General features: G+C 35.9%; 1 protein-coding gene across 2 annotated transcripts in view; it reads right to left on the bottom strand.

Annotated features, from left to right (window-relative positions):
- SLC2A13 (solute carrier family 2 member 13) overlaps window positions 1-15,633 on the bottom strand; it is a 153,658-nt gene that overhangs the window by 64,500 nt on the left and 73,525 nt on the right. For both annotated transcript variants that reach the window (XM_068995095.1, XM_068995088.1), the window contains exon 4: window positions 14,276-14,384. In XM_068995095.1, coding sequence (XP_068851196.1) covers window positions 14,276-14,384 — 109 coding nt within the window. The remainder of the gene's footprint in view (window positions 1-14,275; window positions 14,385-15,633) is intronic.

Below are 15,633 nucleotides of genomic sequence, written 5' to 3'. Positions count from 1 at the left end.
AAAGAGGAGGTGACCAGACCAGAGGTTGCAAAGGAGAAGGAATTTGGCAATATGGGCATGTGTTTAAATTATTTTCTAGCTGTTTGAAATTAAAAAAATATGATAAATCAATAAATAGTGAGATACAAACACCTGTGGAGATCTGACCAGTATCTTGCAGACGCTGTGTTCCAGGTCTCAGTGCAGTTAATTGTGATACATATACACTGGGGGGGGTCTGGGGGGGGTGGTTTGGTTTTTTCTTTAACTATGATACATCCTGATTCTGTCTCTGCTCAGAATATGGCAGTGCTTGAGTTAGTTTACCACAGTGTGACAAAAATAAAAAATTTGGGCTTTGCAGTAAGATAGAAATATTTAAAATAGCACTATATGCCCTGAAAAATACAATGAGCTAAGCCTGACTAATTTTACTTGCTCAAAACTCTAATAAAGCATGTAAGATAGAGAGGACTACTGTAATATATTTGAAAATATTCAAACCATAAATGTGTTAACACAATTATTATTTCTCTACTATTATATGAAATAGAAAAGAAAGATTACTTGGAATGAGTAGGTTTTTCCCTTGAGAGCTGTTCTATTTCACTAATAAGTCACTCTCCATTCCTACATGCACCAGAAAAAAATATGAGCTATATCCTGTCTTTTATTTCCACTGTAAATTAGTGACATTATAGGCATGTGTGACAATCTGAAACAAAATTTAAACTTGGTTCTCAAATATTAAGATGGTTGAAAAATCTAAAATTCCTGGAATATGCCATCACTAACAAGCATAATTTACACTAACAAGCATAATTTACACTTCTCATTCTGATAAACTCCCCTTTCTTCTCTCATTCACGTGCAAATGAGACAGAGCTGCTGGCTCAGTGTAGTGCTAAGATTTCTTTTAGTTTGTATCTCATCTGGACCAAATGCATCTGTCATCTGTATTGCATTGTGGTTACACAGTTTCAGTTCTTACTTTCATTAAGGGCTCAAAGAAGGAGGTTTTAAAAGGTTACATTCAAAACTTTGTTTAAAAACAGCCAAACTGGACCAAGTTTTAGCGAGATCTTATCTGATTCCTTTCATGCCAACATGTTCCTTACAGTGCCAAAGTCCTTTAGGACTTTCCCTAGTACATTCACCTGCTTCCCTCTCTCACCAATATGCAGGGGCAATAAGTATTCCTCTAGTAACAGAAGGCTTTAGCTTTTGTCCACTTTTGTTTTCAAGAACCAATTTCAGTACTTTCATTTAAATCTGTTCTTTAAAGAACCTAAAGTTGAAAACATTAAACTGCTCATTTTCTCTTCTCCTTCCCAGTCGATAAACAGACAAGAGAAATTATATAACTGAGGAAGTAAGAAGAAGGAGTAGATGAAGAAAGCCCAAATTGTCTTAACTGTTTTTGTTGTGCTTTTTTTTCCTCCCCTGGCTTCTAATAGGGCTCTCCCTGTTTCTTGTAAAAGAAAAGCCTCTTCCCTCTTACATTCGTAACTGACCAAAAGATTCAAGTCTAAGTGAGAAAGGGGCCTCCAGCAAGCAGAAGTTTTAATCAGCAGTCCAGTATATCCCTGTTCCACTTCTCCCTTGTGAAACATATAAAATTTTGCTGATAATAATCCGGTCTCACATCCTTTTTCTTTTTCAAGATGTCTGTGAAACATGCTTTGGGTGAATGCAGTATACAAGTAACTATTAAAAAGTAATAAAATATCACAAAAGGATTTTACTCTTTCATGAAAATGTTTCAAAATCATTCTCTGAAGTATTATTACCTCTCATAGACTTGTTAGAACTCTGGAGAAAAAAATCCCCAAACATTTTAAGCAGTCATAAGTGAGACCCCTCTCACCTGCAGAGGCTTAGAATCAACTCGCACTCCTCCAGCTCTGACACCACCTGATTTCTGGAAGACACTCCAGGAAAGAACCAGCTCCTCCAAAAGATGAGAATCCAAGTGTTGTTTAGTTCCCCCATCCTGATATCCCACTCCCTCCCTGGACTCTCCTCCTCACTGACCTTACAGATATTATTCCTTCTCACCACACTGAGGAATTAAGAGTTTCATCAGTGATTTCTTATTTCTTGTTGATTTGGTGACTGTGCTCCATATCACACCTTCTGCATGGCCTATTTTCACCACAGCAATATCTTTGTTTTGCAGACTGCTCACAATAACAAGGTCTGGATTAGCTTTTAGATGCCACCATGTTTTATTTACGGTTCATTTCTGGACTATTTTCATTTATACCAAATCTTTGCAATGCACATAACCTTTCAACTTTTTTTTTTTGTGTCTACAACTCTGTGGCACAAGGCATATTGACTAGCCTGTGGCAGCTTAACTCTTATTGACAGACTCCAAAGAATCCAATTTACAGAAGCAGTTCCTATGCCCTTAAAGTAAAGGTGAATAAACAGATCTAAAGGGCATCATATCTCTTACTCTGTGTTTGAATGGCATCAGTAATATATTTCACTAAGGTTGTTCATGTTGCTGTATCAGGCAGCACCTAACCAGGTGACCTTTTACACTTTAATTTTGTGTCTTCTCAAGATTGATTACATTGTGAGCTTTGAATTGTTTCACATTTCTGTATTCCTTGTCTTTCACCTAGGAAGAAGACACTTCCTTATTGCTACAAATACAGTCCAATTATCTGAATAGTATGTGCCCTCTAGGTTTTCCAAAGGGAGCAAACCCACTACACAAAGCCCTCCCCTTACTATTCTATTGTGCTTTATAGAAAAAAAAAATTGGTCATTGATTGGTATCTGATTTCCTGCTAGGTCTCAAAATAAATGCTAGAGACAACAAAAATGTACAGTTCAACAGAATGATGCATATTAAACATTAACAGTTGCATAAAAAAGGAATTTTTACAAGATTATTAGAAATTTTTAACAGAAGAGAAACTGATGAGACCAAACTGTGCTCCAGGAGCTGTTTAGGCAAATAACACATAAAACAAACAAGCCAGTAGTGCTATTTAGGGAACTTCCTCCAGCAATCATTCATGAATGATTTAAAAACAGCATCACTGCTCTGACTTAATTTCATTACTTGGCTTTACATATGGACAAACTGAATGAGATGCATTTATCCGACTTAACAGCTACACTGTGTATGTACTACATGTAAGGCAAAGCCATTTTCACACAATTCTTCCTGCATGGCCCTGCAGTGAAATTAACACTGGATTGGTGAAAGTTATTACCAAGGCAACAGATAGAAATCAAACAGTGGTGTGACTTCACTACAGGCAAAAGAGAGAATAAAAATCAAAAGCAGAAAAATGTGGAAAAATTTCTATTAAATACACAAACACTTCAATAACATCAAAAGAAACATTAGAAAATACTGGTTTGAATATGTTTCTTCTTTAAATAAATACTTTGTTTTTAAGTTAACTCCAAGTGACAGTCCTTCTTTAAATATACTTTCACAGCCTGAAGAACTATAGGAACAGATTTTATCACTTACCATTAAGAAAACCACGGTAAGGTAAAACAAAACAAAACAAAGAGTACAATCAGCAAGTCTGTGAGTTGATTTTCAATGTTTTAATACAAATGTCCAACCTTCTGACTGGTTTTCTACTGAAGATTTCATTCATGAAAAACTGGGGGTAAAGTTGTGCACTGGTGCACATAATCCCTGCTGATCAGGCTACATTAAAAATAAAACATGTTCCAAATGAGAAGATAGATAGCAGGGTTTCTAATAAAGTAATTTGGTGTGTTAACTCTTACACAGCTCTTTGAATATGTGTTTTTGAACATGTTATAAAAATAAACACTGATTTCCAAATCAAGATATTACAAACCTTTGTACTATTAACAGTCAACACAAAACTTATAGGGAGTTTACTTCTGTGAAAGCATTACACTGAAAAATGCCAATTTATTAAAGGCCTTTAACTTAGGTGTTTGTTAAGTTTTTTGCTTTTTTTAAATTTTAGTGTCAGTTAATACACAGAAGAATCCTTTTTAATACATCTGCAACATTTTAAAAGTAATTAACCAAACCATCAGCAGATGGGTCCAGACTGTGGCAAATCATTTGCAGCTGTCACAACATGAGGTTTACTTTTATTCATGCTAGTCCATTCTTTAGTATATATTCTTCTAACCAATAACCCAAGATAGACTTCAAAAAAGACAGTAAATAAGAAAAATATTTCATGTGGTCATTCTTCAACTCATTGACTTAAAGGTCCAGATTTGGGGGAAAAAACCCAACAAATAAAAAAAAAAAAACAAATAACACAAAACTCCCACAACTAAGCAGATGTTCAGCACCTGACAAATAAGGAAAACACTAATACTTAAAATATTTATGAAATGAAAAAAAAATCCAGTGCTTCAAAATAGAATGACAGCCCATTACAATACCTCACATCAGCATCCTGAACCTGCCTCCTCTGCAATTTCAGGTTTTGTCATTGTTTATTTTTTAACCTGATGAAAAATATAATGAAAATAAACATCCACCTCAATATAGTTTAATGGGTTTGGCAGTCTAGGATTTTTTAAGTTTGCCTAGGTTTTAGGTGGGGGCTGTGTTTAGTTTTCTACTTTTTTAACAATAAATGGACAGATTATGAGAATTATCAGAAGACGTGGGATATAAAAGTTTAATTTAAAGGAAATTAGTCTTTACTTTCAAACTTACTGCTATTGTATATCTATTAATTTCAACACCAAAACCCCGAACCATGTTATTTCTAATAATTTCTCTATTGTTGTAACAGTTCAAGCAATTAGAAACGATGATTGTTTCCTACTTCCCTTGTGACACTCAATCTAGTACCTCTAAGCACTGAACTATGTTCCAATAATCATTTTAGATTTTACTTTATTTCATCCCATTAGTCCCATTATAGAGCATCTTGAAATACTTCCTTGATCTTCCAATATTCAAGCCTTTAAAACTCTTATATCTAAATTACCTATCCTTTGATCTCCAACAGGTAGGACAAGGATGTACCTGTAAAAACCATCTTCCAAAAACTCTGGTTAGTTTGAACAACGAGGCAAGCAGCCTAAATAGGATGTATATTTTATAGCTTTAATCTAGTTAACTACTCCATCGTGATTCACTGCTTTGTTTTGCATCTTTTTTTGCTTTTAAGTGGCATAAAGCTGTGATTTTCCTTTTCTATTTCAAAAGGAATAAGAACACAAAATGCACAGAGAAATGGCATTAGCAGTGAGAAGCTTCAGCCTGAGAGGTGATCTTGAAGACTGATGTATGGCATTGGCCAAATAACCCAAATTTCAAGTTTTAATTTCTTTTTTATATGATGAATTACAAATCTATACTTTTAAACTGTCTCTGATAAATTAACTTTTACACTGTCAGGTCAGCACAACAGGAGAAAACAGCTTTGTTTTCTTATTTTATTTTTAAATGGAAATTTGTCATAGTGTGGATTTAGTGCTAGTGACGTTGACACATAGGTGATTTGTTTTTAATACAGATATAGTTTCTTACCTCTATCCTAACTACCCTTCACAATTACTTCAACTGATAAATTACAGCCTTTGGAGCTAAATCATTAAACCCCTAAGCTGTTCAGGGTTTTGTAGGCCACCCAATAAGCACACACAAGAATATTTAAGAAAAAACACTTAAATTTTTTAACAAAAAATTCTAAAACATGTGAGTTATCCTTAAAACACAGTAAACAATACATAAACTTTAGCCTTAAAAATGTTCAAGTTCACTGAACTGGGGCCTACATCCATCTCGGTCACTCAGTCTTGCAGTTCGTTGGCTAAGTACAAAACCAAAGTGAAGACTAAGGCCTAACTACTCCTCCTAGTTCTTGCACAGCTGTAGAGCCATATCAGATGCCCAGCAATATGACCCAGCTATTTTCTCTCCCCACTCCTCTCCATGACTCTGAATACCAAGTCACTACTACCTGCACCTGCATCCTGCCTATGGAACAAAGAGCTATTTCCTTTTTCTCAGACCTGCTGCAGTGTTCCTTAACCAACTGATCTTGTGTTGGCTTGTTTGGTTTTAATTCATAGATAAAGCTAGCATCCTGTCATCAACAGATTTATGTTTCAGCCACTTCCTAGCAGATTTACTAAGACACACTCCCCTTACTAGGTGGTATTTCCTTCCCACATCAGTATTTACTAATGACTGAGAAGAATGAACATCATCAGGGCAGGAACCAGAGAAACTGTGGTCAGGCTCCTCCTGACCTGCACTGACTTCGAGGTGAAGGACAACACAGAGTGAATGGAAAGGATTGGCTCTGCCAATTAGCAGCTGCTGCAAATACTGCCCAGGGTTCTTGCTGAGAGCACGTGATGAAAGAGTTTCACATGTTTTGTTAACTACCCAACCACCATCTCAACAAGAACTGCTTCTGCCCAGCCTAAGGCTCTGTACTTCAAGCCACACTTTCACCTCCAAATCTGAGTTTGGCCTTGGCCACAGTTCCAAAGCCACTGCTTCTCTCTACAGGTTGTATGATAATTTTTCAAATGAATGGACAGATTTTCACAAACAAACCTAACTGTTCAGTTCAGATTTACCATTTTAATGGGGGAAAAATAATTAAAATTTAATAATAATCATCATTATCATCTATGTTCCAGGGCTTGGAAAAAATACTGTATAAGCTGGTTTCTACACAATAAACCTGTATCCAATACGTACAACTTGGTGACGACCAGATGTTTGAAGTTGGGTTTTTTTTTAATATATTTTATTTTCAATGCACTCTTTAAAAGAAACAAGCTCAGCTGTGATAACAATACACTGCCTATGCAAAAGTGGTTGCTGAACACACAAAACTTTCAAAAAACTGAGTTAGGGTTTAATTTTCGTTTTCAAGTACTATGAAACTGATACAGGCAGTTTCCATAAATTCTCATTCAGAATGTTTTACAGTGATTAATATGAAAGTATTTTGCTTATTAACTACAATTTATTCCTCTCAAGAGCTGTTACAAGTTAATCACATTATTTTTGTATAGCACATACAACAGAGACGGTGTAACAGGAGACTCGCCTCACCTACTGTGTTTGACTAGACTAGTCAAACTGTTTTGTTTGGTTCTGTTTAGTTGTTCTTCCAAAAATATCTGCAGTCTATATAAAAAGCATCTATATGCCACTGAAGTGTTTTACATGATGAGTTTGCACACAGTACTACTTAAAATATCTTGCAATATGAAGGAAGGCTAAAATAGTGAAATAAAGGGTCACTTCTCAAAAAAAAAGTTATTGAAAGAATTTATGAAAACCTAATAAAAAAATCTCTAATGGATTATTATCTGAAAAGCAAATGGACGTGGCAACACAGAGGTTAGTTTTGTTTTATTAAACATCTCCTAAAGCCTAAGAGGAAAATGTAAAAATTAAAAGTAAGATAACTGGACAGTTTACCCACAAGAAAATACTGAATGATGAAAACCTAACCAGGCAGCAGCCTTAATGTTATGGAGTCATCAGAGAAATTAGACTTGTCAATTACCAAATCTTCTCAATTATCCTGACAATACTACAAAGTTTGTATCTGGAAAGAACATTAATGTAACAGTCCCACCTTCAGTCAGACTTAAAGCCCAGCTGGGTCTGAGAATACTCAAGAAAAACTGAGGCAACAAGTTACTGGCCATCCAAAAATAAATGCCACATGGCAGTCTGCTTGGGAGTTACTGTGCCCAATTTGAATTTAAATCAAGAGTACAATAAAAAATATTCTCCTTCAGCAACTGCTGGGCAACTTGGATGATATTTAGCATTGTGTCAGCTCACGGTTTTGTTTTGTTTGTTGGGGGGTTTTTGTTTGGCTTTTTTAAATACAGTATGCTACTTTCCAGATTTTGTTTTAAAATGCATGGCCAGAAAACACAATAGAAGCCTATACAACATTAAAAGTCAATGCCTGAATACAAATCACAAGAAAAATGTGAATCACCATTACTTTTTGCCAGTGGAACTTCTGTTTACAGATCTCAACAACTATTTTCCAGTATCCAAATCAACAACCAATGCTCTAGGAAAATCTAATTTCGATGACCAGCTTATTCATTATAAATCTGTCATAACCTGTAAACACATTCAGCCATTAATTATAGATCTCTATATAGTTCCTGATGCTGAAAGAGTAGAGAAGGTTGCTACTACTTGAGCTGTAATTCACAAAAGAAGGTACTTATTCAATGATCTTCAAAAAATGAAAAGTTTATCTGCAGTCAGATATATCAGATATTGTCCTATGTTCCCTATTCAATATTTCATTTCAAAGAAGTTAAAGAACTGGAAATTAAAGACAAGTTTCTGAGTCCTGCCTTTCACCAGCCCTCTGGGGATTCAGTTGCACACCCATGTTAAGCAGAAGTACCAAGAGCTTGGTTCTGAGGCTACAGCTGAGGTGCTCACAGGTTTCAGCTCTGCAATTGCTGCACAACAGACCTGGAGATTAAACTTGCCAAGAAATGTGCTTTGCTTCCATTAAACTCCTCTCTAGCCTCTATTAAACTCCAGAAGTATCCTGGCTTCTTCTTAGTCCCACTCCTATTTTCTTTCGTTCTCTCATTCACATTCAATACAATATTTTTTCACTTTTCATATTAATTGTTCTAATATCCTTAACCTATCTTCAAACCTTCAAGTTCCACTTGTTACATAACCTCCTCTTGTCCTCTTTTGTACTTTTCTTCTTTTATGCAGCTTCTTTTTTCTCTCTCATTATTCTGAGCTTTTTTCCTTCTCCATATAGTATTTTATTGCCCTCCCTATTTCTTGCCAGCTGAAAAAATATGCTTCTTTTTATCATCCTTTTTTTGGTTCTTTTATTTGCTTGCATAAATTAAAAAAGCAAGACTGTTAGAGCTCAAAAACATCTGAGGAAAAATCCAAACCCCAATACATTTTATATGTGGATTCACTTAACTTTTAGGAGATGCAAAGATATCTCAAAAATAAAAAACCATTTTATTAAATAGGAATAACAGATCATATACACCTGCAAATAACTTATCAAAAATGCTGAAGGCCATATGCTCTCCCTGTTGACACGTTATACCACTTTCCTGTTGCAGAAAGCTTTTTTAACACAATGTGAAAAGATAATGGCAAATTACAAAATCAGCACCACATCAAACTTAGTGTTTCAACTGCAGAACAAAGTATTTTGTTTGGCTTTCATCAAGTCCACTTAAAGTTTTGTGAGAGTAAGAATAATCAAGATGATACAGCTGTCTCTTCAGTCTTATCTCAGATTTATAGTCTTGAGGGCACAGGCAGTCCTTGAGAACAGACAACAAACCTCTCAAAGAGCAGCAGAATCTCCAGTGCAGGTCATACCACCTACCTGCAATTCTAACAAGACAATACTGAACTCCCTCCAATTATGGCTAACTTACTGCCTAGTATTCAAGATAACTTGGGATTTTTTCCAAAGCCTTTCTTCCCCTGTTTTGGAGGTCTTTTTACTGCCACGAGGCTGCACATTACTGGAAATGTTTTCAGAAGTCCTGTTCTGCAGGAACATGAGCATAGACATAAAACATCCATTGATGGTTTTCACTATACAGTGTGAAATAGTTCAAATCCTTCAAGTCCCCTCCTCTTCCTCCCAACCCCCCAAAAATGGAACGTCTTCCTTTTTTAAACTTTTTTTTTTTCCTAAGAAACTGATAGGAAAAATTAATTTCAGGTTTTATCTCAAAATGGTCCTCTTCCCCCAAGTTTTAACTATGGGCCACTTTGGGCTTGAAATATCTTAACACCATTGTTTAAACCAAATTCTGGGATACATTACTATTAAAAAGCTAATTTGTAGTAACTGCTCCCCTGGAATATAACTTCCTTCACAAGGCCTTTCTCAGTCTCCTGTCAGCCAGATTTGGGCTCCAGGCTTGAAACAGTGAGCTTCTGTTTTCGAGATGAGAAAACAATAGAATGATAAGAAACTGAGAAGTTAAACCATTTCAGACCTGCTCACACCAGTGTGAGAGATGCTTATCTAAAATTGTATGACTTTAACAGGTCAGTTAAGCTGGCAAAAGCCAGGACAAAAAGGAAACATTTGATCTGCATCAGGCACTCCATCAAACAGCAGCGATGCTCTCCATCAAACCCTTGTTCTTAGGGGAAAAGAAGGAATCAAAGCAATAGGTCACTGAGCTTTACTCCTTTGCTGACTAAATTTATCATGCTAGAATTTGTTCCTGTGACAGTCACAATCTCCTTAGCCTATTTTCACATTTTGCTTCTCTTTTAGATCCACCTCCTCAATGCAGAGGTTGCTCCACATACTGTTCTCACCAATTCAGTAACATCCTGTTCGTGATGAGTTTCTGGCTCCTCACAGCTGGATGTTATACACATACGTGGCTGATTCAAAGATGATGTGAAATTATTTTGGTGTCAAAATGAGATCAGTTTATTGCATAATGAGAAGGGCTGAGCACAGCTCTCAACAATTCTCACAATTCTTCTGGTTTTCCTTTCCCCATCTCCAACTACACATGCACTTCACTGCTCTCATTGGCTTCACCACTGATATCCAGTTTTTAACCAGAAAATTTATACCAGATTACTGAATTATTAAGCATGGAAGCTCTAGATTTTTATTGCCATCTCCATGTGTTTCTTGCAGGTAATTTTTGCTTTTTAGCATCTCTTCTTCTACTGGGTACACTCAGTGACTGTTTTTAGACCCCTGCAAAATTCCTCTAATACCCATAATTTTGATTCAAGCCTTTCTTTTGTAAAATTGGCAAGTTACTCAGTAAAGCATACACAAATTGCAGAAGTATTAAATCATTTCACTATTGTGTTGTTCTTTATATTTTCATGTCCCTTTGCGATCTGGTTATGGGGGTTTAAATGAGCTTTTCAGACACACAAAAATGTACTCCGATGGCCTCACTTTCTTACAGTAAACCACAAGATTTTGAAAATTATTTTATAGCAGAAAGAGTGGAAAATCTCAAGACATAAGATTATGGCAAGTCAGGGCCCATCACAGATGTTGCCATGTTAAGTTAACTGGTCAGAGGGCAACCAGAGGCTAAATTCTCTGCCACGAAAAGCCAGGCAACTCCAAGTTGGAGTCATTGGCCTCTTCTTCTATGGCCTAGAAAGGGCCAATAAACAAGGATTTACAGTAGCACCAAAGGTACAGTGAACATCCAGTGTCAAAATACTCTTCATGACTGTTTTTGAGAAACCACTGAAGGGAAGTCCATGCAATACTAGACCCTCCAACCATAACCAATGCCTGCTTGCCTGCCACAAGAGAACAGTAATCCCAGAATGACACAACTGAACATTATGAAGAGAAAACTAGTGCTTAGAGAGTAAATACAATCTGACAGTTCCTTAAGGTACCATCTGATTACAACATTAATAAGCAATCACCAACTTCTATTTAAGCAAACCATCAACAGACAGCTGCTTACTTGTATTTGAAAAATGTCCTTTCACAGGAGAATGTTTGTCTTGCATACCTGATAACTAAAAATTTAGTTATACTGGAATATTAAGAGACTGGATCTTGCAAATGGTTTACAATCCAGTCCTTTAACAGCAGTGCCTTCATGTGTTTATTATAGGCATTTTATTACTTTAAAGCTAAGATTCAACCGTGTTTTATAGTTGTAATTCTGTCCTCCTACACATCCACAAGCAAATTAGGTCAATTCCAAACTATTTGTAAAACCTCCTACATACAAAGGAGTTTGAGATTTTAAAACATAGTAAGTTTAAAATAAACAAAGTCAACCTATCAGTGTCATAAGCCTTGTGAACTGTTAATTTTTCGTTCTAGCCTAATAAGCATCCTAAAGTAGTAAGAATCAAATTGTGAGAATGACTGTCCTTGGCCAGAGATTGCATGCATACCACATTTCATAACATTTTAATAATGTTTATTATGTAAGTTTCCCTAATTAACTTCTAAACTTATTTCTACATTTGGCATCTGTAACATCCTGTGGCAATGAGCTCCAATACGTAATTATGTGTTGCATGAAAAAATGCTTATTTTAAACCTACTGCTGGGTAAGAGCTAGGAGTCATCAAAAACGTGTTAGAAGAAATGATGAATAATCATGCCCTCCCCATCCTCTCCATAACATTAGTAGCTTTATATACCTCTTGGATTTCTTCTGACCTCATTTCTTTTCCAAGCTGCAGAGTTCTAATCATCCTGTTCAAACCGAGGTATCTCTTTCCCCACACATAACCTGGTTTGTTCTTATTAAATGAATGGACATCTGCAACTGTTTGTATTATTCCAGATTGGCCATGGATGTCGTCATGATGTTTGTACAGAACGACAATGCAATTGGAAGCACTCTTTTTTGAGTAGTAACAATTTAGACTGTCATGCATGTTAGCTACCCAGTTCCCTCCTGCAGGCATTATTGAATAACACTGTATAGTTACTGCACTTGCCATTCCACTAATTTGTTATCCTGCATTATCTTCCCACAACTCTTCATGTTCACAGATTTGGGGGATCTTTATATTGTGAATGCTGTATGAATACAAGCTGTTATTTTGTTACTTAGCCGCTTTCACAGATTTATTAAAGCGGCAAAGATCTTCATATAGATCCTTGTAGGAGTCTATTCTTGGTTTGTGATAACTGATCTTCTATTTTCATCCTTTTCTTTTCCTATCTTAAATAGTTATATACCTGACAGGACTTCTCACTTACTTTTGTGACTGCATGATTCTTCCAGAAACTTTGGCTGCAGCTGTCATGGTTGCTTAGGAGAGTTAGTTCATGTGGGATTTACAGCTCTAACACAACCATGAACTCACATCCAAGCTAGCTACAATCTGTATACAACAATCATGTTGGCTCTTCTTTGTTATTTTATATTCTACATGTACATGCTCATTTTTCATATTTATAAACACACATCTTATTTGATTCTATGAAGTTTTAATTAATTTTTATAAAGACAGAAATAGAACTTTCTGGGCTTCATGTAAATTATGTTACATTTCCAAATTCAGTGATTATGTATGCAAATTACTCCAGACCTGTTGAGTGTACGCTGATTAATTTGGTATTTTTTCATTTTAATCAGCAAAGTTCTTCCCATAATACTTGAGCGTCAAGCAGACCACCTGAGACATGTTAAGTAAGCTCTAGTGCAAAAAGCTTCATATACCCTCTATAATTAACACAAATGCAAAAAGAGTCCTTGTGAGATTTGGTGCTAAACACTTGTCTCCTGCTAGTGTACTCCCAACATCTTGATCCTTACTGGGCCTGGAGACTACTGGGTCTGTTGTTTCTGATGTGTCTGAAGAATTTATCAAAGCCCTTCCTGGGCCTGTCTTCTGGCTTTCACACATAAGTTACCGGTTTTGTGTCCAAGTGTTTCCCACACTGGGTTACAATTTTTACTTTATGAAGTCTTTCTTTACCTGTTACAGATTTCCCTCCTCTGCAGTTTAATAATACTGAGTCTGGGGGACTTTTTCTTCCAGTATGACAGATGGTAATGTTTACTCTAACATTTAATATGGTAGCTCTTGATACCACTAAAAGCCTTATCTTTTTAGCTGCTCCTTTTAGCAATTTCCTAAGAAGCATGCTCCCTTAGGCATAGTTTTCTCTGTAAAATGTTATGACAACATATTTTATATTTGCTCTTAAAACAATACGGCAACCATATTCATTATGATTAGTCCTGTAGGGCAGCCCAACAATAATTTCATCTTAAACAAGGTTCTGCACATTGCACATTTGTCAAGAGCTATTCCTGTTGTGAGCTGACAGCTTGTCAGAAAACCCAATACATCATTCTTCACTTCCACATTTACTGAGTCTTTATACACATAACAAAACCATGTAAAAGCAGGAAATGTTTCTTCCTCAGCATCCTTTAGCACTTCACAGTAATGTTCCACCTCATTAACATGGTTAGTCCAACCCTCATCTTATTGTGATCTATTTGCACACAAATTCAAACCATAAATGTGCTTTCTTGTCCAGACATACACAGCTTTGACCATAAACCCTAACACAATAACGCATCTCGCAGAATACAGTTTGCATTCTCATGTCTATATAAATGTTTACCCCTATACTAACATCCTCTTGTATCAATTTTCTGTGATGCCAAATGTGTCAACATCTGGATTTCAAACCAGCATTCCAGCTCTCAAACTCAATTTTTCACCTTTCAGACTTTGTCCAGAAGATCATCTATAACTGCTAATGGTCTAACTGATTTTTTTCTAACACTTTATAAAAAGAAGCAATTGGGAAATACATACATGACGGTGTTAATCCCTGACAGTTGTTGAAACATTTGCAGACCACAACCCACAATTAAGGCTCTTCGAGTTGGAGGGTATGTTAGCATTCTGCAGATCACAGGTCCAGCTTAAAAAAAAAACAAGACAACAACAAAAGAATACATAATAGTTCTTAAGTGATCGCTATCAAGACAATGTTGCCAGGCATAGAAGACTTTGCACCTTAGTTTCAAACAAACTTGGATAATTTCAATCATTTTTGAACAATTTGGTCATTTCAGTTCTGCTTTTCTGCACTGTACTACAAAGAGGATTTTCAGAAAGCCCAAGCAAAAAAATGAAGCCATTTTTCTACAGTATCTACTACTGGTGTCAAACATACAGCTCTCCTTATATCATACTAACAGACTGCACATCAGCTGCAACTGAATGTACTCAAAAGTTACCACAAAATATCACTGTGGTTTCCTTTCTAAAAGCTTCCATTGTTATTGAGAGGTTATTTCAGAAATGCTACTACTCACTGCTCAGATCTGGATATTGGAGATAAAGACCCGATTTCCACAAACCAGTTGCAAGTGCAGGTACTTTGAACGTACAGGAGAGATCTACTCTGCACAGCTCTAAGATCAGCAGAGGGAGCAGAAATTAATTACATTTATTCCATACCTTCCGTAGCAATGGCATGAGGCTGCATTTAAGATGCAGAACACGGTTTACCAATGAAGAAAAAAACACATGAAAATTTCTGGCTAACAGAGAAAGTTTTATTCTCTAAGACTTTCAAAGTATCCTCTTAAAAAAAGTAATACAGAAAGCTATAGGATAATAGGCAAAAATTCAAAATCCATAACTCCAGTATTTACTTGAACTTGTCTCTGCCCAGAGTAGTGCTTTTAGCTCTTCTTCACCAGTATACTCTGGTGAAAAATTCTATGTTTTATACATACTGTCACATCTAGTATACTCACTCAGAACATCTAATCACAATAAGCCAAAATTGTTGCCATCAAAGGAAAAAGAAAAAGAGAGAGGTAAAGAGGGTCTACATTTTTGTATTTTCAAAGTCTTTCCTGAACATACAGAAAATATTTTAAGTACTGATTCAGTAAAAAAGCCTATATGAGTCTGCTAGAAAAGCAATTCACATGCAGAATTTCAGCTTCAGAAAGCTGGCAAGCTATGAAGTTTCAAGAGTTGGACTCAAAAAGGGGGTTTACATAACAGTCTCTTCATTGAAAGATAATCAGACCTGCCTAAGGAAAACTTATTTTCATTTAAAATTATGGTATTTCTAATTCACATCTCAATTGTATCATCATTTAACTTCGCTTCTTTAATATTAATAGCAGAATACAGCCTGACAAATTTTCTAG

Source organism: Aphelocoma coerulescens, chromosome 1A, assembly GCF_041296385.1.
Source record: "Aphelocoma coerulescens isolate FSJ_1873_10779 chromosome 1A, UR_Acoe_1.0, whole genome shotgun sequence".
NCBI lineage: Eukaryota > Metazoa > Chordata > Aves > Passeriformes > Corvidae > Aphelocoma > Aphelocoma coerulescens.
This window is presented reverse-complemented; position numbering and strand designations above follow the sequence as displayed.